This window comes from Mesoplodon mirus (assembly GCF_964341445.2).
Source record: "Mesoplodon mirus genome assembly, chromosome: 8".
NCBI lineage: Eukaryota > Metazoa > Chordata > Mammalia > Artiodactyla > Ziphiidae > Mesoplodon > Mesoplodon mirus.
Window position 1 is genome coordinate 20,156,686 of NC_138984.1, and position 23,998 is coordinate 20,180,683.

Genomic DNA, 23,998 nt, shown 5'->3' on the forward strand with positions numbered 1-23,998 from the left:
AGAGTAGAGATTCTTGGTGAAGGCCAGCCAATCCCCCACCCTGCAGAGAAACCGGGGTGTGGGCAGAGGGAGGCTGGTGGGAGGATGTGCTGAGGGGAGACAAGCCCAGCTCCAGCTGGGCCCCCTGGGCTAAGATGCACTGCCTTCTCTGGGGGAATTAGGCCCGATGGATCCTTTCCCCCACATTATGCTCAGTGCCCTCTATGTCCTGCCATTCCTCCCAGGGGTGCAAGCTCGGGAGAAGCAGCCTGCAGAGCCCCCAGCACCTCTCCGGAGGCGGGCGGCCAGCGATGGGCAGTACGAGAACCAGTCGCCAGAACCTGCGTCCCCCCGTAGTCCTGGGGTTCGCTCCCCTGTCCAGTGCGTCTCCCCAGAGCTGGCTCTCACCATCGCTCTCAATCCTGGAGGGCGGCCCAAAGAGGTGAGTCCTGGGGCCACAGAGGGTAGCGGAACCCACCTGAGCTATTGAGGAACTTGATGGTTAACTGGGCAGCAATGACCTGTCAGTAAACTCAGTCATTTTTCCTCCCTGCATCCTCAGCCTAGGTCTCCTCTCAGGCTTGTGGAATCTGGAGCCCATTTCCTTCTCTAAATAGCTTTTATGCCCCTACTTCTTCCATGAACACTGAGACTGAGGTTCGCTTCTTGATTCCTAAAGGGCACCCCTTAGCAGGGTGGTAAGGATCCTGGGTATGATGTAGGTGACCACAGTCTCTAAACTCCAAGCCAGATCCTAGAGACTGACTTTGTTTTTGAGCCCTTTCTAGACGTAGGGTTTTCTTGGGAGATCACATGTCAATGTCAAATTGTTTGTATTTCTGAGACGGTTCAGTAGTTTGAGGAAGTAGGTCTTAAACTTTAGCGAGCATAACAGTCACCAGGGAATCTACTAAAAATGTAGATCCCCAAGTCCCCCTCCAGAGATTCTAGCCTATTAGACCTGGGATGGGACCCAAGAATCTGCATTTTAAACATACACCCTGGAAGATTCTGATGTGAGTGGCCCGTATTTGATAAAATCCAGGTTAACAAGTCATTCTGGATATAAATGGCTTTTGGACATCTTTTCTCTCTTGCCTCCAGTCCCCTGCCCCCAGCACCTTCTCTTTGGCCCTGTTGTGAAATATTTCCAAGGCAGGTGCTGCTGGACCATGGCCTTGCAAATAGCCACTTTCTATTCTCTTGGCTGCAAGGAGTTGGGCTCACGGATGGCGACGATCTCCCTTTGACCTCTGTGTTTACCAGGGGAGGGCAGTGGTCAGGCTGGTTAACTGGGAACCCCTCCTCCTCAGGGGCACAGCCACTGTTTTCCTCCCTTGTTCTTCTGCAGCCCCATCTGCACAGCTACAAGGAGGCCTTTGAGGAGATGGAGAGAACCTCCCCGACCAGCCCACCGCCCAGTGGGGGTAAGAACTTCACACTCAGCCTGCCTTCCCTGGGTCCCCTCTGGCCTGTGTAAGCACCCAGGTTTGGGGGTGCTGGCAAAGTTGGCAGGGGCCAGAACCTGCCGCTTCTCATCCCTATGGCTCATTTTACTTCAGCTCCCCTCCCCCGCTTCTATTCTTTTCTGCTGTCCACGCTCACACGTCTAAGGATGCAGCAGCCGCAGTCCTGGGATCCGGACTGACCTACTGTGGGGCCCCTGGACTCCCACGTTATGGAGTTTGCTGGTTGCTGAGAGTCTTCGCATCCTATGTGCAAAACATCCCCCATCCTAAAGGGACTCTTTGTGCCTTGCTGGTGTGTCTCTGAGACACCCCTTGACCTTCTTGCTTCTGACCCCTATTTTTGTCTGCATCCAGGCACCTCTTCCACTTCAGGCAACCTATTTAGGTTCCACCGAGGAAAGAAAGGCTCAGAACCCTCAGGCTGACCGTATCCCCATCTCATTCATCCCTTGGCTTCCAGACAGGAGCCTTTAGTCTGTATCCCCCTGATGCTCTCACAGGAGAGGCAAATCCCTGAAGGGCAGGGACATTTTTACCCAAAGAGAAGACCTGGATGAGCCTAGGAGAGGGGCAGTGTTCCTTTTTGTGGTAGAAGAGACATGAATAGGAGCTGGAGGAGGCCTGGGAAAGCAGTACCAGGCTGTGAAGGACTCCGGGTCCCTGTGAGAGGCCTGGGTCTGCAGAGGTAGAGAGGCTGGCGATGCTCCAGGATCAGATTGGGTGGGTCCTGCCCAGGCTATTCACTTGTCCCGCTGAGAGGGGAAGAGGGTGAGGACAAGGGAATTGGAGCTGGCCATGCGTTCTCCTGGTGTTCGGCCATCCCGCAGAGGGGAGGAATGTGACACCAGTACCTGGCCCCTGTGCCAACAGAACTCGTGTTGGCTACCATCTTGGACACGCAGGAGGCTGAAGCTATGAGTGGATGCCATGGCTGTCCCTAGAGCAGTGCTGTCCAGTGGAAAAATAACATGAGCCATGTTTGCACTGGAGAATTTACTAATAGCTCTATTAAAGAACTTACAGGAAACTGGAGAAATTAATTGTAATGATTTTTAAATTTAACTCAAAATATCCAAAGTATTATAATTTCAATAGGCAAATTGAAATAAAAATATTAATGAGATATCTTACAATCTTTTAAAATAAAATCTAAAAAGAGGCTGGTGAAATTAATTTTAATAATAGATTTTATTTAACCCCAAGGATCTAAAATATCATTTCAACATGTAATCAGTATAAAGAGATATTTCACATTCTTGTTTCATACAAGTTTGAAATCACTGTATGTTTTACACTTACAACTTTGTTTAGACTGGCCACACCGCTGGTGCTCCATAGCCCCATGTGGCTCATGGCTACCATATTGGACAGTGCAAGCCCAGGGCAATCTGCTCAAGATAGCTCTGTGCCTCTAATGACTTGTGGAATGTCTCTCCCTGGTCTTAACCCCCCACCTTCACACCTGCTCCAATTCCCTGTGGGTCCAAATAGCCAGGATCCTGGCCAGCACCCTGTTTGGGATGAAGCCATCTGGGCTGGGCTAGAGTTGGGTTCTGCCACATGTTTCTGTTCGCATTCTTCTCTCCCTCCCCTTCTCCCCTTGGCCAACCCCGAGAGAGCCCCAGGCAGGGAGAATAAGTTAGAGGTTTCCTCCTTGCCCAGAGGCGGAGAAATGTGAGGAATTCTTCTCTCAGGAAGCCAAGCCTTGCCTGTCTTCAGGGCCACCCACTTGTCTGCCTCAGCAGAGGGGCCAGATGCCTGGGGACTGAGGACAGGAGTGATTAGGGAGTTGGAGGTGCTGAGGGGAGCCTAGAGAAGCCTCCCACCGCCTCTGTTCCCTTGTCCCCTTCACCTCCTTTCACTGGTCCACGTGTTGCCTCTGCCGCACCCGCTGGGCAAACACATGCAAACCTGTGGGCTGGAGAGGCTTCGTGGTCATTCCACAGACAGTGGTCTCTGAGGTTGGGCTCATTCTTTCATAATTAATCACATTCAAAGTTGCAAGATACCTCTGTGTGTGTGTGTGTGTGTGTGTGTGTGTGTAATGAGAGAAAGAGGGACACACAGGAGCATGCAGGCCTAGACCCACGCCATGGCTAAGTGTTTATGTCTGTACGTATTTGTCCCCTCTGCTGTATTTGTCTGTGGGGCATCTCAGGGTTAGGGTGGAGCATAGGGGTGGGCCACCCATCTGGACTCTTGCGATGCCTCTCTATGCCCACAGACACCTATGTACACACTGGCATGTGCACACGTAAGTTATTTAAATTGCTTTCATTGAGAGATTATATTTTGGGGGGTTAGTTTCCTACAGGTCTCACAGTCTTTGGGGAGAGGGAGGAGGTGCCAGGGAGGGTCCCGGAGCTGCTGTGTGCGGCCTGGGCACCCAAGGGGGCACAGCTAGTCTGTTGAGGCCATCGGTGTGGGGCAGGCAGTCTTGGGCTCTGGCACACCTGTGCAGCTGCATGTCCTCAGCCGCTATGGCCTCTGCAGGGTCCCGAGAGCTGCGGCCGGAGACACAGAGCTCATTTCTTTACTTCTCCTCAGAGGTGTGTTAGGAGACGTGGCAGCTGCCGCTGAGAAATCTCGTGACTGGGCATAGCAACCGCCCTGCAGCTCAGCTCGGAGTCCGGCCACGTCCTTGGCTAATGGGAGAAAGCCTGACCGCCCTTTCTGACCTTGTGTGTTATGTGACACTTCCAACCCAGACGGGCGGCTTGGGAGGGAGCTGGGGCTCGTGCAGGGTGGTGGTGCTCTTGGCCAAGGATTGTAGAGATGGGGCTTCTCTCTCTTCCAAACACTGAGGTTTAGCGGTTAAGAGAGCCCCCTGCTGAGAAATCCTCTCTTCGTGGGGCTTGCAAGAGACCTGTTTGGCTGGGGGCCAAAGACCTGTGGCCGAGGGCTAGCCTGGGGACTCGGGGTTGGTTCTGCTGGTGGTCCCTTCTCCTCCTTCTGTACTTTACATGTTGTGCTGTCTTGATACTCCATTTTCTTTAAGTCCATCTGCCTCTGTGTGTGTGTGTGTGTGTGTGTGTGTGTGTATGTTTGTGCGTGCCTGTTTGTTTGGGGGTGGGTAGGGAAAGTGAGAGAAGGGGGTTAGAGAGAGAATAACATAGAGCAAGGCAGAGGGCACCCGAGAAACCAACGTGTATGTTATACACCACGGCCATGCAGAGGGACCGTAGCAAAGGAACTCAGGGCCTAGGGATAGAAATTACTTTCTGGAGGTTGAGGGGCAGGGCCATTTGCTGACTTCCTTTAGCCTTTACACTGTGGAAAAACACAGAGGCAGGAGAGGGCAGTGGAGCCGCAGCAGCATCCCCGGGGCTGGGGCTGGTTCGTCTGCTCAGCCTTCTGCTGCCCACCCTCCCCGACACGCCCAGACTCAGGAGGGGTCCTCTCCCCAGCCCATCACCTGCGCTCACTCCTGGGGTCTCGCCTCTTCTTCTCGGCGCAGTGCGCTCCCCTCCAGGTCTGGCCAAGACACCTCTGTCTGCTCTGGGCCTGAAGCCCCATAACCCAGCCAGCATCCTGCTGCACCCCACCGGCGGTGAGTGGTTCCAGTGGGAAGGGAGGTGGTCGGGGAGGCTGGAGGGAGCAGTGGGGGGTTGGAGGACCCCTGTGGTCCTGGGCAGGGCCCAGAGGTGGTGGGTTCTCAGGACCCTTCTGGAAACAAGGTGGCAGCCTACCTGTGTGTCCATGCTGAGATCAGGCCTTGGTGGGGCTCTCTGTGTGGGGTTTGAGGGGGCCGGATCCCTCTGTAGCCTTCCTGCCATTGCCTGGTGGGGTCAGTGCCGCTCCCAGCATCCTCTGACGTGGGGGTTTGGAGGCCTGCCCTGTTTCCCTGGAGTCAGTTACGTCTCTGCCGGAAGCCTGGCTTCCACGCCCCAGCGTCCAGGCGCGCGTGCACACGCACACACCCCCGGGCACACCTCGTCACACTTCCCGGCTTCTCTCCTCCCTGCGGAGAAGGGGCAGGTGGGGGCCCTGGGACCTCAGTGGCCGTTTCCAACAGGCTGAGCCCAGAAACTTGCTCCCTAGACTCTGGTTTGGGAGCTGGGCTGGGACTCTGGGGACAGCTTTGCTTCTTTTCCTTAGTCACCAGAAGACTGATTGATCCAGCCAGGTAGGCGGGCAGTGGCGTGCAGGTGTGACCCACGCAGACACAGCAGGGCACAGCCTCCCTCTCAGGATGTGTCTGCGTGGCCAGGGACACCAGGTCACTGGGTGGGGGGCTGCCTGTCACCAGGCCAGCACACTCCTGCTTGAGGCGCGGGAGCTGTGACAAGGACACCAGGCCTGCTGTTCCCAAGAGCAAAGCCCTCTCTCAGCGGTGCGCCCTGAGTGCCTCGCCACCCTGGAGCCCCGGGGCCCTGTCTGGGTGGACCGCACCCCTCACCCTGCGGCTCTTCTGGAGAGTCCGTCTCTGCCCCCGTCTCACCCCTGCTTTCCCACCTCCCTTTTCTCAGCAAAGTCTCTCTCTCAAGAAATAACCCCTGTTAATCCACCTCTCTCTCTCTCTTTCTCTCCTCTTTGCTCTTCCTCTCCTCTTCATCACCTGCCTCTCCTTCCTCCTCACCTCTCTTCCCATCTTCCCTCAGAGGAGGATGAGGGGAAGGTGGTGACAGAACTTTCTGAAGGTAAGTGCGGCATCGCCGCGCTGCTGCTTCCCGCTCTCCGGGTCTGGGAATGGCTTTTCACTCCGTTTGCTCTGCCTGACCTGGGGGGCCAGCTCTCTTCTCTGATCAGGTCTCATGTGACTGAGCACAGAGCCCGCTCCCTGGTCCCCACCCCTGTGCTGAGCTGTCACTGCGGATGCTGACTGAGGCGCTCACGGCCGCAGAGCGCGGGTCCAGGCACGGACAGTGTCCAGGCGCTAGTGCAGTACCACCTTGCCGACAAAACACCCCTCCCCCGGCGGTGCTTCCGCCCGCCTGCCTGGGGTGCAGCAAGCCCCTTCGGAGGGCGGGTCTCCTTATCGCATTTCCCGGGTGAGCCCCACATTTATAGCTCAGAGCACGGTTTCTCAGCCTCGGCACTACCGACGCTTAGGGCTGGACAGTTCTTAGTTGTGGGGCTGCCATGTGCATTGTAGGATGTTGAGCGGCATCCCTGGCCTCTACCTGCTACACGCCAGTAGCAGGCGCCCAGTCGCGACAATCAGAATGGCTCAAACATGGCGGATAACCACTCCTGGTTCAGAGCCACTGTCTTGGAGCCACAAGTTGCCTTCTTGAAGCCCTTGCCTGGTTTCGTATCAACACAGACGGTAGGACGTCTGTCTTTCTGGGATCTTGGATGACTTTGGGGATTTTGGAAAAGCTATGGACTCACCCCTATACAGATGCCTCTGGATATCCATGCACATAATTGTGACAGGTTCAAGGAGTTAGCACATCTGTGTCCTGGCTTAACCCCTGATTTCGATGAACTCGCATCGTACACAGAGAAGCAGAGAGGGGATGTAAGCTGGTTGAAGGCCTTTAATTTATTAGGAACATAACTCAAATGATGCCTCAGAGCAGCAGGTGGAATGAGGGGAATGCCGGCCTGTGCGGCCTGGGTGGCCTGGGCATCCATGTCCCCGTCTCTACCGGGCTTGCTTGGACGAGGTGGGCGCTACCGAGCACCTTCCAGCTTGGATATGTTAGATGTTCTGACTTCTCACCTTGGCCCTGGAGCTGTGTGGCCTGGTTTCTTTAAACACTCTGTCCGGTTTCTTTCTTTCTTCCTCTTTTTTTGACTGCGCCACGGCTTGTGGGATCTTAGTTCTCCAACCAGGGACTGAACCTCAGCCCTCAGCAGTGAGAGCGCAGAGTCCTAACCACTGGATCGCCAGGGAATTCCTCCATCTGGTTTCTTAAGCCCACTTCCCACTTCCCTTTGCACTCATTACCTTGATTTTCTATCCCCCAACTGGGCATGGGCTGTGCCCCTCTGAATCTGCCATCACCCAGAAAAGATGGTTGGAGTTTCCCATAAAGCTTTGCTCACTCCTAGCCAGCCAGAATTCTGGCAACAATGCCAGGCTGCCTGGGGGGTGCAGAACAAGGCAGCCCCCCCAACAACAGATCCCAGAATGGGGAGAGCCACAGTGGGGCCTCACCCCCAGTCAACCTCATACCCGGGGAGAGGACCTCCCCCAGGCTGGTGGCTGACTGCCGGTTCCCAACAGGAGTCTAGAATCAGCTGGGGCCCGGAGCCGGTGTTCGTGTGCTGTGTTCCAGGTGCACACCCACACAGGAGCTCTTGGGTCCCTTCGTGGTTGCTGATCTCCACAGACTGGTGGGACCCACACGCTCTCCAGTGGGAAGGTCTGAGGGTGACAGGCCCTGGCTGTGTGTTCCCCACTTTGGGGTGACACTTCAACAGATCGGAAGTGACACCTGACCCTTGCACCTTATGAGAGAATCTAGGCCTACAGGGCCCCAAGCCCTCTGACCCTCTTCCATCTGTCCTGGAGCCACAGAGTTTGCAGGGGAAGGTTCTTAGGGCTCGACTCTACCACACCCATCGTCTTCACAGATGTGGAGCTGAGGTCTGTGTTGTGGGGTGAGGGTGGGGCATTTTCCCAAGCTCACAGTTAAGAGGAAGCAGGGCCGAGACTGGACTTACTGGTCTCCAGTCTCCTAATCAAGGGGCTGTTTCAAAGCCCTCCTCCTGCCTCCAGGCGCCATGCCGTGGGATTCTAGCATGGGGATCGGAATTGTTGTCAATCCCCTCCCTGGGGAGGGAGGTGGGTGGAGGCAGGGGACATTCCGTTTTTCCTGACTCATGCATCACCTCCCGGGTCAGACTTTGCTGACCCTCTGAAGCACTGCTTGATTTCCCTGCTGATACTTTGATGGGAAATTCAGAAAAAGATGCTTGTGAGGAAAAATAATCAGAGACAGACAGACTTATTTAGCTAGGGGGAAAAAAGACTTTAGGGGAGTCTGTTCCGTTCAATGTGCCGTGCTAAATGCTTTACATTCATTCATTCTGTCATTGGTTGGTTCATTGATTCAACAAATATTTTGTGTGCCTCCTATGTGCCAGGCACTCTGGGGATATAATGATAAGCATACCATGATTCCTAATCTCGTGGAGGAAATTCATGAACCGGCGCCAGAATTAAACTATCACTGAGAATTAAGTATTGAGATAAGTGTTCCAGAGCGAAGGGATACAGTTTTATGAGACCCTGGCTCATAAAAGAAGAAGCAAGATGGGAGGATGAGTGACATTAACTCAGTGACACTGGGATGGGAGAAGAGCATTCCATGTAGAGGTAAAGGGCATGTGCAAAGGCCCTGGGGTGGGAGGAACAGCATGTTTTTTTCCATGAACTGCAAAGTCAGTGAAGTGAGAGCAAGGGAGATCTGGAGGCTGGAGCAAGGGCGGGGCGTGTGGTACAGAGTGAGGGTCAGCAGGCAGGGGCGGGACTGTGTGGGTCACATCATCTTGTTTAATAATCACAGAAGCACTGTGAGGAAGGTGGCAGGAACCCCAGTTTGCTGATGAGGAGATGACATGTATGGATGTTAAATGACTTGTCCAGGCCCAGACAGTCAATTGGGGGCACGGCTGAGAGCCTACGCTGGATCAGCCCGTGGAGGCTGCCCCTTTCCATGTGATCGCACGGGGCACAACCTCTAAACATAAACAGTGTCTTTACTGGGTACCCTTCTCCATGAAGGAAGGAGAGGAAGAAAGCCTGTAACAGTAAAGGCATGATATCCTCGAGATATCAAGGATATCTTCCCAGTGGGGAAACAGGGAAAGAAATTGCTGAACCTTCTTTCCTGGAGGAACGGGAACAGGGAACATTCAGCTTAGGTTCTGTCTGTTCAGATGATTAGATGGGATGAATGTAGCACAAAGGAAGACAGTGGACTAGAAATGGCCCCTCGGGGGTCCTTCCTGCTCTGAGATCCTCGGTGATGGGTGTACTGTGGCATCTGGGTATTTTTGGGCAGTGCTGTGCAACACAGATTTACCAAGCACCTACTCTGTGCCAGGTCCTGTGCCAGGTACTGAGGGCTTAAAGATGAGTGAGCTGGCCTGGTAAAGACAGATATCTCTGCATAAGGTAGACGTGCTGAGCTGGGGGAGGAACAGGGTGTGATGGGAGCTCAGAGGAGGGCTGTGTGGCCCAATCTGAGTTTGGAATTCTAACTTTTGAGCTCCTGGATGGGGCCTCGGGGGTTTTACTTCCTCCCTCCCCCCCATCCGCATGTCTTCATTTCACTTGGAGCGGGCCGGCCCTTTCTCTCCAGGCAAAGAACCTTTTTTGGCAGGCAGGAAATGCACTTCAGGGTGTGGGTGAAGAGCTGACAGTGCCCCCAGCCTGGTGGGGCTAAGTCACTCAGCCTCATGTCCAGCTGCTCTCAGCCTCCAACAGCCACTTGGAATGGGTTTGGGCTCCTGGAATGTTCTACACGAAGCACCCTCCCCGGCCCCTCCTCTCCTGCCCTTCCCAGTTCCCGTTGCCTCTGGGTGCAGCTGCTTGGGATCGGCAGAGAGGATGAAAGCAGCAGGAGAGAGGGTAGAGGGAGGCAGGCACAGGCACGGCTCGGGTACAGGTGGGCAACGGTGGGGCTGCTTATAAACCGGCGTTGCAACTAGTGGAAGGAATTAGAAGGGACTTTCCTTCTCTTGTCACTCGATCCTAGCTGGGCAGGTGAGTATTCTCATTCCCATTTTACACATGAGGAAACTGAGTCCCAGAAATGTTCAGCAGCCTGCTCCAGGTCACCCCTCCAGTAAGTGAAAGAAGGGGGAGCCTACAGGTTGTATGTTGTACTGAGATAGGGAGGAGAGAGGGAGGATGGGGACAGACAGGAAAAGGGAGGTATTTTCAATATGGAAATCTGAGTCTGAAAACTTGGGTTTTGGCCCAAAAGGTTGGTTTTGAACCGTTCTGGAGATGGACTTAGAAAATCAAATATCTTCCCAAAGATCCCTCCTGCTCTGGGTTCATGAGGAGCAGAGGTTGAGTGAATCTCTACCCCTGATTTGGGCCTGGAAGGTCAGCCAACGAAGGAAGAGGATGGAGGTAGAGAGTAAGGTGAGGGCAGAGCCAGGCGGGCTGGGCCTGAAATCCACAGGCTGCGAGCCTCAGAGCAAAGCGCCCAGGCTCGTTGGCCACCTAAACTCATAGGGCTGTTTCCAGCCTTCGTGGTGGGAATGGCTGCTGGTGCTTCTCCCTGGGCAAGCAGCCCTGTCCTCCAAGCTCAGATGCTGAGTCCTCTGAGAGCTCCTCTGTAACTTAGGATCTGATGGGAGTGGGGACGGGGCTCACGAGCCTGATGCCTTATGAATGTGTCCATCCTATAGGATCTCAGGTTTTCTAATATCTCCAAACTTTCTAACATACAGTCCCATGGATGTTCTGTGCAAACTCCACTCAGGCTCCTGTCACTATGTCTGGGCCAGAAGGAGTTAGTGGGGATGCAAGCTTGAGTGATGGCAAACAGAGCAGATGGGAGTCAGCATCTGTGGTCCCAGGCTTGGCTCCGTCCTGACTCTGGCACCAGGTGGTGTGGGCGGCCTTACCTCAGTTCTACTGCTGGTAAAAGCAGTACGTGTACTTTTTTACAGGATGGGGTGCTTATGTGAGTTGGGAATATAATATGAGTTGCTTACCCACTTCAGGTCTTGGCAGGAAACAGATGGCTCATTCCAATGGGGCAACTGAGGAGACAATGGACTATTTAGAAGGTCTGGGCAAACCAAAGAGGGATGGTGAAGCACCCCGCCACCGGGTGGCCCTCCTAGCAGGAGGTCGGAGCTATCCGCACGCCAGGCCTGGAGGAACCAGGAGGGAGCTGGAGGAGAGGGCCCCTGACTGGAGCTGGGATCTTGGGTGGAAAATGCAGCCCTGGCACTTTGACCTTCTCTCCTCACCACCCCCCCATCCCCTCCTAGTCTCTCCTACTAGCCAGCGGCCTAAGGTCAAAACCATGTGGAGCCCTGAGGCCCGGGGTCTGGGGGATGCGGTCAGTAAAAGCTGGCCTGCAGGGACACAGAGCAGGTTGGGGAGTGGATCAGGAGGACATGGCAGGTGGAAAAGATCACCAACTTCAGGGCTCACCGTGTGCATTTTAGTTTGTACTTTTGGGGTCAGCAAGAATTCAAGAGAAGGAGAAAAACGAATGTGCGCCTTTTAGGTCTTAGTTATTGTGCACCTCTGTGTGGGTGGGGTGGAGGGTAAAGGTCACACATCTACTAGTTTGTGGGACAAAAACTTATTGAGGACTTACTGTGTGCCAGGCACTGAAAATACAGATCAGCAAGGAGCCTGGGGCTGCCAGGGAGCAGATGGATCCCCTTGCCATCTCTGGTTGGGAGAGAAGGGTGCTAAGCGCTGCGGGCACCAGCGTGAAGCCGACAGCCTGGAGGTGGCCAGGAGGAGTTTTCAGAGAGTGACCCCGGGAGGTGAGGGATGGGCAGGGAAGATGGGCTCTGGCCTTGGGTCTCAATTGCCATTTCTGTGGGCGTGAGGGGTCCTGTCTGAGGTCTCTTCTGTCAGAGTTACCCCAGAGCATGGAGCCAGCCCCCCAAGGCTAAAGACACTGAAATTCTCGGCTTCCCGATTTTCACCTGGCGGTGTGTGCAGGGCCCAAGAGCAGGACCTGGGCCAGACTGCCTGGGTTCCTAGGCCAATTCTGCCACAGTCTACGTGTGGCCTGGGCAAGACACTTACATTCTCCAAATTCTACTCTCCTCATACAGTTGTTTGCTATTTTTACTATTATTAATAGCCCTGTGGAGGTGGCTCTTCTCTGGCTGATGGGCTGGAGTTCTGGGTAGCAGCCAACTCTGGGTGTCCCAGGAGGCTATGGCCCCTCTAGGACACTCAGAGCCAGCATTGAGAGTCAGGAGATGGTAGCCGTGGCCACTGATTGGCTGTGTGTTCTGGGGCAAATCGCTCCACCTCTCTGGGCTGAGCAGACAGGTTACATCAGGAGCCAGCAATCTATGGCCAAATCTGGCCTATCATCTATTTTTGTAAAGAAAGTTTTATTGTAACACAACCATGCTCATCGCTTTATGTATTGTCTGTGGCTGCTCGCGCGATAACAGCAGCAGAACTGAGCAGCTGTGAGAGAGACCATCTGGCCCTCTAAGCCTGAAATATTTACTGTCGGGCGCTTTTCAAAAAAAATGCGCTGCCCGTCTCTGCTCCAGCAGGACCTCAGGCTTGGACGGCATGGCATCATTGCCTTTGGAGGGGCTGTGGCCTCGGGCTTCTGCGGGGTGGGTGGGTGGCCTGGGCTGGATGAGGGGGCTTTTGAGGACGCCTTGCTGGCCTCTGCCCACGTGGACTCTATCTCTGGGTGCCAAGGTGGCTGGTCCTGTGTCACCCTGGGCCGGGTCCCTGGAATAGACTGCCCCATGCCTGTCGCTTTGCAGACCTCTTGCCCCAGCCCCATTCACTGTTGCTGTTGGTTGGAGGGAACTCCGTGTGGAAACTAAAAGATACACTGGCAGCCTCTGGCTGGAGTTGTATGCAGACGGCAGGCCTCCTCCGTAAAGGGCCCTGTTCTAAAGGACCATCCTCTCCCTGGGTCCCCAGGCCTCCTCTGGGCCTGGATGCAGGATATCAGGCCTGGAAGTCACCTCAGAGACCAGGGCCTGTAACGGCCCCATACGCCTTGGTGATTGGGCTCCTTCCAAAGTAACGTTTTCTTTGGGCTGAGGGAAGGGGGCTATTCTCTGACTCAGTGGCCAGCACAGTCCGGCTGCAGAGGCTCCAGGGGCCTGCCCCCTGCCGCCGCCCCCAGGGCTGCACAGACTCTGCAGTTCTTCCATTTCTGAGGCTGGTTTCAGCGGATGCCCTAATTGTGGGCAGAGGGTAGGTGTGTGCTCAGATCATGTCCCCCCTGGGACGTCCTCAGGGACGGTGCCAGGTTTGGAGGTGGTAGGAGCGTCATCTATCCCTGATCCTGTCCCTGGAGAAGCCCAGGGTGCCCTGCTTCTTCTTCCTGTTTGATAACAAGTTAGTCTGGCGGCTGGCTTCAGAGGCCGGGATCGGGGGTTGGGAGGGGCGCACAGCACTGGGTGGGGGGGTGGCCCGGGAGACCTGAGTCCTGCTTGTGCCTCCAGCCACTTCACTCTCCAGGCCTCAGCGTCCTCATCTGCAAAATGACTTTTCTGGCACTGGCTCCTCCCCCCTCCCCCGCCTAGCCTTCCTCTCAGGCCACTCTGAACACCAAGCGGGATAATGATGTCAGTCTCGGGAGGAATGCTAAGTGTGTCAGGCAAGGTGGGTGGGTGTGTCTTGGCATGCAGGGGCTGGGCGGAACTCACCCGCACAGGCCTGTTGCTAGGCCAGCAAGCCTGTTTCTGGATTCTGGGTGTGGGGAGGAGCCAGCATGAGCCCTGGCACTGTCCCGAGATGCACGGCTGGGCTGGAGCTTGGGGTCCACGAAGAGCTCAGTTTCCAGTGGTGCCTGGGGAGCCTAGAAGGGCCTGGGGGCCTGGGTAGCAGGTCGTAGAAAAGAAGCAGCTAGAGGGGATACCACTGAAGGGTGGGCATCCTGGATCTAGGAGGGAGGATTCTGTGATGGCTGTGTTTTGGGGTCCATTTCTGGGAAGATTCTCAGAACGAGGCCCTGGTTAAAGGTTCCTTGGGGACTCTCACAGCTTCTCCAAGATGCTGGGAAGAGGGTGGGCCTGGGAAGGCAGAAGCCCTGGAGAATTGCCCTTTGTCTGCTTGGCTGTCCTTTTGGGGCTGTCCCCATAGGCCCTGGGGACAGGGGTTCCCTGGAGGTTGGGTGGGGTCCGCACTGCACCCCTGTGGATCCAGACTCAGTCCCTGTCCCCTTGCCCCTTCCAGAGCCCCGGAGCTATGTGGAGTCGGTGGTGCGGACGGCAGTGGCTGGGCCCCGGACTCAGGATCCTGAGCCCAAGAGCTTTAGCGCCCCGGTTGCCCAGGCCTATGGCCGCGAGACACCCCTGAGGAACGGGACCCTGGGAGGCTCCTTTGTCTCCCCCAGCCCCCTTTCCACCAGCAGCCCCATCCTCAGCGCTGACAGGTAAGTGGGCAGGAAGATCTAGGCCTGGGGCAGCACAGGTGAGGCCTCTTGGATCTGTCTAGGGCGTGGACAGGCAGAAGTCACATCCAGGTTGCTGCTCCTGGGAACTAGCTTATCAGGGTGCATGGTGAGAGCATCCCCTGAGTGCCAACTCCCCAGGGAGAGTATGAAGGTGAACCAGGCATAGTCCTTACCCCAGGTTTATTTATTTATTTTTTAAAGTTTTTAAAAAATAAATTTATTTATTTCATTTATTTATTTTTGGCCGTGTTGGGGTCTTCGTTGCCACTCGCAGGCTTTCTCTAGTTGTGGCGAGCAGGGGCTACTCTTCGTTGCGGTGCGTGGGCTTCTCATTTTGGTGGCTTCTCTTGTTGTGGAGCACGGGCCCTAGGCACGCGGGCTTCGGTAGTTGTGGCTCACGGGCTCTAGAGCGCAGGCTCAGTAGTTGTGGCGCAAGGGCTTAGTTGCTCTGCGATGTGTGGGGTCTTCCCGGACCAGGGCTCGAACCCGTGTCCCCTGCATTGGCAGGCGGACTCTTAACCACTGCGCCACCAGGGAAGCCCCTATTTTTTAATTAAAAAAAATTTTTTTATTTTTATTTTTTGGCCACACCACGCGGCATGCGGGATCTTAACCTCCCAACCAGGGATGGACCCCGTGCCCCATGCAGTGGAAGTGTGGAGTCTTAACCCCTGGACTGCCAAGGAAGTCCCCTTCCCCCCAAGTTTAAAATTGAACACGAGTAATTACTATGTGGTGAGTGCTTCCTGCGTGCCAGGCATTTTGCTAAGTGCTTTCTGTTTAAACCTCACAGCAATCCTATGAGGTAGGTATTATTATTATTCACACTTCTCAGAAGAGGAAACTGAGGCAGAGAGACATAAAGTAGCTTATTCAAGGTCCTACAGCTAAATAATAGCCAAAATAGGATTCAAACTGAAGATGTCTGGCTCCGGAACCCACATCTCTATCCTTCCCCACAGACCTGCATTATGGTGCCTGCCGGTCACGGGGTGAGAGTCAGATGTGCCCAGAGCAGATGTGTAAGCCAAGAGCTCAGAGCAAGAGGCCGCTATTTCTGGCTTAGGATGCAGAGAGGGTCTCTGGGGGCTGGAAGTATTTGTGCTGAGGCCAGAAGGATGAGCAGGGGTTGAAAGGTGAAGGGAGAGGGAACGGCCCTTCCAGAAGGACAGCACGGCAAGGACAGAGCCGGAGGGTGTGGAGGTGTTGGGCGTGGCGGCCTCGGGCACGCAGCTGCTGGTGAGGGGTCGCTGTAGGGTTAGAGGAGGGATGTCTTGGCGGATGGCTGGCTGGCGTTCTGAGGGGGTCAGACAGAAAGGGTAGCCTGAAATTTCCCAGAGAGCGAGGCTCCTGTGTTTGGCGTACAGTGAGAAGCTGCTTGACGGGGGTGGTGGTGGTGAGGCTTTATGATGGGGAGACGGGGAAGACAACATAGGAGAGGGACCCTGAGAGGAGCCTAGGCAGGGCAAAGGGTGCCAGGCGGGGAGGGGGCCCCAGAGAGCCTGCCTGGAGGCCGGAACTCGCCTCCAGGAGGGGAGCCTTCCCTGACCATCCCTTCCCATGGCCACTGCCCTTCCCAGCCCGGGAGCCCACGGGGCCCGGTAACTGTCCAGCCACCTCTTCACACTTCTGCATGTAGAGGGGTGTGCCAAGCTTGCTGTGTACCTGCACTGGTCCAGGGTAATGCACCCCTCCTGGGTTGGGGCGGGGGGCGTGGGTGAGCAGAGGCAGTTTTCTTCTGCAGTCTAAGAATTTGAAACCTCAAGCCAAGCACACACCCCCAGTCCACCTTATCCCCTCCCCAGCCTCCTGATGGCTCCATTTTTGGAAAGGTCTGCCTCTGGGCAGAAGCTGCATTCTGCTTTAGAGGAAAGGAGATTTTCCTCACCTCTCCAGCCACCCTTGCTGATATTCAGGGAGTGCTGACATTAGGAAGTTTTCACCGTTTCTCACTCTTCAAATTCCTCCTGCAGTAGTCCTCAGGAAGCTAGCTTCTCCTCTGGGATTAATCATCCAGAGCTCCATTTCCATGTCCCCAGCCCCCGCTGTGCAGCCTGACCTATCCCCCCATTCCTCAGAATCCAGGTTATTCTGTACCAAAGCGGTGTTCCACTCTGGCCCCTTCTGGGATGCGAGGTAGACTTTGTCCTGACCTGGCCCCTGACCTTCTCCCTGCCCTGGGCTCTTGCCTAGCCCTCCCCCTCACATCACCCAGGGGACCTGAGCTTATCCAACCTGGCCCAGGGTGTGGCCGGCCAGCCTCCAGACTCCTTCCAGTCTGTGGCTCCAGGCTTTGGAGCATCGTCTTATGTAAGGACCTTCCCCACCCTCCTGCCCCAGGGGCTGCTGGTGCAGAATTTGCCCGCTACCTCCCTGCAGCTGCTGCTTATGCGTGGTCTCTGTCAACCTTTGTCTCTCCTGCCGTATCATCGAGGAATAGAAGTTTGGGTCTGGAAGGAGTCAGAGTCATCTAACCTATTTCCCTCATGTTACACGTGGGAAAACTTTTAACAAGCAGAATCTGGGTTTCCCAACTCACAGGCCATGGACTTGTATCAATACTTAACTTCAGAGGAGAACCTTTGACTGTGGCCATTCCCCCAGGTACAGTGCCCTCTGAACTGAATTTTATCAGTCTTAGAATTGAAAGCGACCTCTGAGCTCATCTCATCTAACCTCCCAATGGAGGAAATTTCCTCCACAGCGTTCGGGTCAAGAGGTTGGTCAGTCTCTGCTTAAATGCTGCTAAGGATGGGAGCCTCATTACCATGTAAAGCAGCCTGCTCCATTAGTGGCCAGATCCAATGGCTAGAATGCAGTTCTTATAATGAGCTGAAATCTCCTGTGAGATTTCTTCATCTTTGCTGTTTTGGAGCTGCCCAGGAATGGATGCCCAGTTACACTCTCAGTGTTTAAAGATGCTGATAGGGGCTTCCCTGGTGGCGCAGTGGTTGAGAATCTGCCTGCTAATGCAGGGGACACGGGTTCGAGCCCTGGTCTGGGAAGATCCCACATGCCGCGGAGCAACTAGCCCCGTGAGCCACAAATACTGAGCCTGCGCGTCTGGAGCCCGTGCTCCGCAACGAGAGGCCGCGATAGTGAGAGGCCCGCGCACCGCGATGAGGAGTGGCCCCCGCTTGCCACAACTAGAGAAAGCCCTCGCACAGAAACGAAGAGCCAACACAGCCATAAATAAATGAATAAATAAAGATGCTGATAGCTCACCTGGGGAAACTGAGTCAAGGTGAGGCTACTTCCAGTAGGAACAGGATCCAAGTGGTTTAACCCCCTCTCCAGTGTTCAGTTTCTGTGATGCTGGAGGGGGCAACAGGACAGCCACCTTCAGTTTCTGTAGGAGAGATCTCGCTCTGACTTGTGGTTGAGCAGTCAGGGTGGTGCTTGAGGATACATGGGCTTTGGAATTAGACACAGCTGAGTTGAAGTCCTGGTCTTTTATGAGCTGTGTGGGTGTGAGCCTATTGCTTAACCTCTCTGAGCCTCAGCTTTGTCTTCTGATGTTCGTAGGGTGATGTATAAAAGCCTTAACTTTCCTGTGCATGTGTGAGGGGAGCTTTTATTGTCATTATTAGTGGTTGGAGGGAGGGCTGAGGGTTCACTGAAAGCCTGTCCTTCGCTAAATGCCATTTGGTGACATCTTGACCTGCCCCGTCTCTCTCTAGCACTTCAGTGGGGAGTTTCCCATCAGGGGAGAGCAGCGACCAGGGCCCGCGGACACCCACCCAGCCTCTGCTGGATTCTGGCTTCCGCTCCGGCAGCCTGGGCCAGCCCAGCCCTTCGGCTCAGAGAAGCTACCAGAGCTCTTCTCCTCTCCCGACTGCGGGCAGCATCTACAGCAGCCCCGACTACTCACTTCAGCAGTTCAGCTCCCCGGAAAGCCAGGCCCGGTCTCAGTTCAGCGTGGCGGGTGTCCACACGGTGCCTGGGAGCCCTCAGGCACGGCACAGGACAGTGGGCACCAACACTCCCTCTAGTCCTGGCTTTGTCCGCCGGGCCGTGAATCCCGGCATGGCTGCCCCCAGCAGCCCCAGTTTGAGCCACCGCCAGGTGATGGGTCCACCCGGAACTGGTTTCCATGGTAACACGGCCTCCAGCCCCCAGAGCAGTGCAGCAACCACTCCGGGAAGCCCCAGCCTGGGTCGGCACCCTGGGGCCCACCAGGTTTCAAGCCTCCATGGCAATGTGGCCACCACTCCAGGGAGCCCCAGCCTGGGCCGGCACCCTGGGGCCCACCAAGGCAACCTGGCCTCCAGTCTCCATGGCAACGCAGTAGCCAGCCCCGGAAGCCCCAGCCTGGGCCGTCACTTGGGAGGGTCTGGATCTGTGGTTCCCGGCAGCCCCAGCTTGGACCAGCAGGTGGCCTATGGTGGCTACTCCACCCCTGAGGACCGGAGACCCACGTTGTCCCGACAGAGCAGCGCCTCGGGCTACCAGGCCCCTTCCACGCCCTCCTTTCCTGTGTCCCCTGCCTACTACCCCGGCCTGAGCAACCCCGCCACCTCCCCCTCGCCAGATTCAGCAGCCTTCCGACAAGGGAGCCCGACACCGGCCTTGCCAGAGAAGCGGAGGATGTCCATGGGAGACCGAGCGGGCAGCCTCCCCAACTACGCCACCGTCAACGGGAAGGTGTCCTCCTCGCCTGTCGCCAGCGGCATGTCCAGTCCCAGCGGGGGCAGCGCCGTCTCCTTCTCCCACACTCTGCCCGACTTCTCCAAGTACTCCATGCCAGGTGCGCCCTCCTTCCATGTCACCTCTCCGGCTGACAGATGAAGCCCACCAGTTAGGATATCTGTGCTGGTCTCTGTCCTGACACCTCCTTGGCAGACAGCCTTGGGTGGATCACTGACTTCTGGGCCTCAGGTTCCTCACCTGTGTAATGGCAGTCGGAGCTGTGGTCGTGGCAGCAGTGGGGGCAGGGCTGTGGAGGTGGGTGCGATGACGGCACTGCTGCTACGATGATCTTCACTGTCATCGTAGCCACCACCACTTGTTGAGCACATGCTCTGTGCCAGGCTCTGAGCCAAGGACTATCTCATCAGTCCTCATGGCCACCTGGCAAAGTGGGTATGATTTTGCCCATTTCGCACATTTCACACATGGCCACCTGGCAAAGTGGGTATTATTTTGCCCAATTTGCACATTATTTTTCCAGCCCACAGCACGGTTCCCACCTTTTGAGCCCCACTTTGCTCACATCACTAATAATAGATCTGGCAGCCGGAGCGATATGGCACAAGGCCGAGGGTTAAGCATTTTTACTGGAGTCTAGTTTCTACCAGCCCGGCTTCACTGAAGCCCACGCAGTTTTGCACACTGAATTCTTCTCTCATCGTCAGAACTGGGCATCTTTTGCCTCCACTTAGAGGGCTCATTTTCTAAACAAAAAGGTCAGGGTGTCAGCTGATCTGCAGCTTGTCAGCCAGATCTGGAACCTGACTATGTGCTGAGCAGCCCTGGAGCCCTGGGGCATTCAAGGAAGATTTAGAATGCTGCAGGCAGCCTGGGATGGGCCCCAGCTGCCCAGATTCTCAGCATCACTCCCAGGTCCTGCCCTGAGCCTGCCAAACGACACTGCACACCCCTGCTTCCTGCTGCTCGCCAGAGACATCTGGTTCCCAGCCCCAGTTCTTGGAGGATGCAGAACTTCTAGTAGTTGGGACATTTCCTGTTTCCCACCATCTTCCTTGCTTAAAATAGCCATGGGAGTCAACACAGGAAGGCACAGGGGGCTGTAGCCACCTCTGACAGCTCATTAGGCCCCAGCAGCCCCAGGGCCTGGGGCTTTGGAGCAGAGAGAGGTAGCTTGCACAGTTGTACAGCCCAGCTGCCTAGCCCAGAGGCCCTGCTAAGTGCACAGCTGCCAGGAAAAGGAGCTGACCTACCCCATCTCTGTCCTCCAAAAACAGATCCCAGAAGCCTAGCAGAGTGTAAGTGACAAGTTGAAATTGACTAAGCACCAGACACACAGCCCAGCCCGCATGTCTGGTCTGTGCCCTGAACTTGACGGCACCGTGAGCACAGGCGCCTCTGTTCCAGCCTCTCACGGATGAAAGGAGAGGAAACGTGCAGATTTGGAATATTCTTTTTTACCCTTCTCCCCCAATCCTCCCTTTGTTTACTATGGTGCCAAAAGATGAAGGAAGAGGTTGGAGAGTGAGACCCACATGTCCTAATACCCAGCCAGGACGATATGGTGTAGCTGGCACCAAACTGGCAGCTGCATCTTCTTACCTGGGAAGGTCTTACAAAAGCCTTACTGTGGACCATCTGTGTGACTTGGGCAAGTGCCTCTCCCTCTCTGAACCTCACATTCCTCACTTGTAAAGTAATAGGTTGGATAAGGTGTCCTCTGAGCTCCTCCAGAACCTAGCACTCTATGAAAGCATCCCTAGTCTGCAGAGGGTCTGGGGTGGGGATGTCTGCCAGAGAAGTGGGGTCTGTGACACTCAGTAGATGGCCTCTTAATTCTAGGCCAACCCTTCTCCTATTTGTCCCAGGGAAGGCAGGAGCAATCTTTTTGCTCTACCTGAGGCAGAGCCCAGGCTTTCCATATGGGAAGGGAGGCGGAGCTAGGGGAAAGTGGACAGAAATGTATTTTTCTGCTCTCATCCTCAAGGTTGTTAGGATAGACTTGGGAAATTGAGCCCATGGAGGAAGGGACTAGAGGGTGGGAGGGAAACTTCGGGAAGGGTTTAGTCTGAATCTTCTAGAGAAAGGGGGAGATGGGACGGAGTAGGGCTCTCGCTGGCTTGGTGAGAATGCTGTTCAGTCTCTTCAACAGGAGGGCAGCTCCGTGAGCCACGGTGGTTGTTGGAAGACAGGGGGAGGATGCGAAAGCAGCTCAAGGCCCCTTCCAGCAATGCTCTGATGATGTTTGAGCAGACTAGATTTCCGTGTTAGGTTCCTAGGTCAACCATAACAAAGAACCACACACTTGGTGGCTTAAGACAAGAGAAATGTATTCTCTCATGGTAGCTGAGGCTGGAAATCCAAAATCAAGGTATTGGCAGGATTGGTTCCTTCTGGAGACTCTGAGGGAGACTGTGTTCTAGGCTTTTGTCTTAGCTTCTCATGGTGGCTGGCAGTCTTGGGGCCCCTTGGCTTGTAGATGCATCTCCCCAATCTCTGCCTCCATCTTCACATGACACTCTCCCCTTATGTCTCCCTGTCCCTTTCCTTCTTTTTATAAGGACACCAGTCATATTGGATTGGGGTCCACTCTAATCCAGCACGACTGCGTCTTAACTTGTTTACATCCGCAAAGACCCTATTTCCAAATAAGGTCCCATTCACAGGTACTGGGGGTTAATTCCAACATACCTTTCGGGGGGACAGAGTTGGAGACTCGTAACACCTTCTTTCCCTCTCCTTCTCCTTTAGACAACAGCCCTGAGACGCGGGCTAAAGTGAAGTTTGTCCAGGACACTTCCAAGTATTGGTACAAGCCCGAGATCTCCAGAGAGCAGGGTAAGTGCTGGGTGGCGCTGAAAGTCCTGGGGTCCATCTGAGGTCACAGCTGGCTGCTGCCCACCTTGTCTTCCCTGGGCAAGGGACATAAGCAGACTCATTCCTCTTTGCAGTAGGTGGTGGTCACAGAGAGGAGCTGGGACCAAGGTTGGACAGGAAGAGGCACCTCCCCACAGTGAAGCGTTGGGAAGCAGAAGCAGTGGTTGTAGCTGTTTCCTTAAAAGCAGCAAAGTCTTGGTTTTCCAGGACAAAATGAAAGGCTGGCCGAGATACTATGAAACCTTAGCTCTCCATCTGCATGATGTGGGGGATTTTTGCCCATTTTATAGAAGAAAACATAGTTGGCATTGTGGGGATGGAGATGAGAGGCCTCAGGCCCTAAGGGAAGTCTGTGTGGACGTAGGGCAGGGTGACTTCCAGCCAGGCGTCAGATCCGGACAGTTTTCTTGGAACAACCCCATCTATTTGTTTACTCACTGTATGGGCTGCTTTTGTGCTGTGATGGCAGCGATGAGTAGTTGTAGCCGACACTGCATGGCCTGCAAAGCCTGAAATATTTACTGTCTGGCTATTTACAGAAAAACTTTGCAGACTCTAGTGTAGGAGGACCCTTAGGAGTGTTTACATTTTAACTTTAAGGACTCTCATCTCACCTGAGAAAGAATGAGGTTCAAGACCTGATGAGACTTAAGCCAGTGCATCAATTTCTCATTTCCCCTTCTCTCCTCCCGATTCAGCCATCGCCCTCCTTAAGGACCAGGAGCCAGGGGCTTTCATCATCCGAGACAGCCACTCCTTCCGAGGAGCCTATGGGCTGGCCATGAAGGTGTCTTCGCCCCCTCCGACCATCATGCAGCAGAATAAAAAAGGTAACACCAGCTTGTCCACTGGGGCCTCAGGACTAGGTGGTCCCTACAGTCTCTTTAGGTCCTGAGCTGCCAGAGGACGAGGGGTGGGTATGTGGGGTGGGCAGGTCTCTTACTTCTCATGGGAGCTGGTCCCTTCTAATCAGACTCTTCAGAAGAGCAGGTCTTGGGCTTGGTGATGATTGAGGTCAGAGAACAGGGAAGCAAGATGACTGGGACCCTGTGATTGAGTTTCCCTGAGGGGTGGGCTAGCAGTGATGGTCTCTCCATCCCAGGGCTCTGGCCGTGTTATTGCTGTGACCCTTTCTCCATCACAGCCCAGCACACTGGAGAAGTTGGGAGTAGTGCTGGGAGGTGGCGGAAGGACACCATGGGCAGTGACCCATCCACGTTTCTTTCTCTTCATCCCAGGGGACATGACTCATGAGCTCGTGAGGCATTTCCTGATAGAGACGAGCCCCAGAGGAGTCAAGCTCAAGGGCTGCCCCAACGAGCCAAACTTCGGTGAGCTGTCCCCGCCTCCGTCCCCACGGTCTCAGGCCTGTCCCAGGTTCCCCGCTGCAGCTTCTGCCCGTCACCCTTGTCACAGACGCAGCAGAGAAACGCACGGCGACTCCCTTCCTCTGTGCCGTGGCGCCTTCACTCTGCCAGATTTCTTTCTGTATTTGTCCTACCCCGCGGAGACTTTTTGATTAACACTGGAATAACAACTATAAACAGCAGCTGCCTTTATCCACTACCTACTATGTGAAAGCCACCTCAGGTACCTTAGATCACTTCTGGTCTCCCGACCAGTGGTAGGTGTCATCGTCCCCTTTTACACATGAGGGAACTGAGATTTATCCAGGGACACACAGCTAATAAGTTACTGATTTGATCCCATCATCCTCTGATACTTTCTGCTGCACTCTCCTGAGTGGAGCCCTGGCAGCTGCAGGGACTTAGGAGAGATGCTGAGAGTAACTTTCGATAAAGAAAAGTTGTGGGGGGCTTCCCTGGTGGCGCAGTGGTTGAGAGTCCGCCTGCCGATGCAGGGGATGTGGGTTCGTGCCCCGGTCCCGGAAGATCCCACATGCCGCGGAGCGGCTGGGCCTGTGAGCCGTGGCCGCTGAGCCTGTGTCTCCGGAGCCTGTGCTCCGCGACGGGAGAGGCCGCG

General features: G+C 55.1%; 1 protein-coding gene across 10 annotated transcripts in view; it reads left to right on the plus strand.

Moving 5' to 3' along the window:
* TNS1 (tensin 1) overlaps nt 1-23,998 on the plus strand; it is a 231,703-nt gene that overhangs the window by 194,844 nt on the left and 12,861 nt on the right. For 9 of the 10 annotated variants that reach the window (XM_082630691.1, XM_082630694.1, XM_082630696.1 and 6 more), the window contains 8 exons: nt 225-421; nt 1,331-1,406; nt 4,906-4,998; nt 14,272-14,470; nt 18,172-19,238; nt 21,890-21,976; nt 22,714-22,845; nt 23,254-23,346. In XM_082630691.1, coding sequence (XP_082486817.1) covers nt 225-421; nt 1,331-1,406; nt 4,906-4,998; nt 14,272-14,470; nt 18,172-19,238; nt 21,890-21,976; nt 22,714-22,845; nt 23,254-23,346 — 1,944 coding nt within the window. The remainder of the gene's footprint in view (nt 1-224; nt 422-1,330; nt 1,407-4,905; nt 4,999-14,271; nt 14,471-18,171; nt 19,239-21,889; nt 21,977-22,713; nt 22,846-23,253; nt 23,347-23,998) is intronic. The other variant, XM_082630693.1, reaches the window with a different exon arrangement.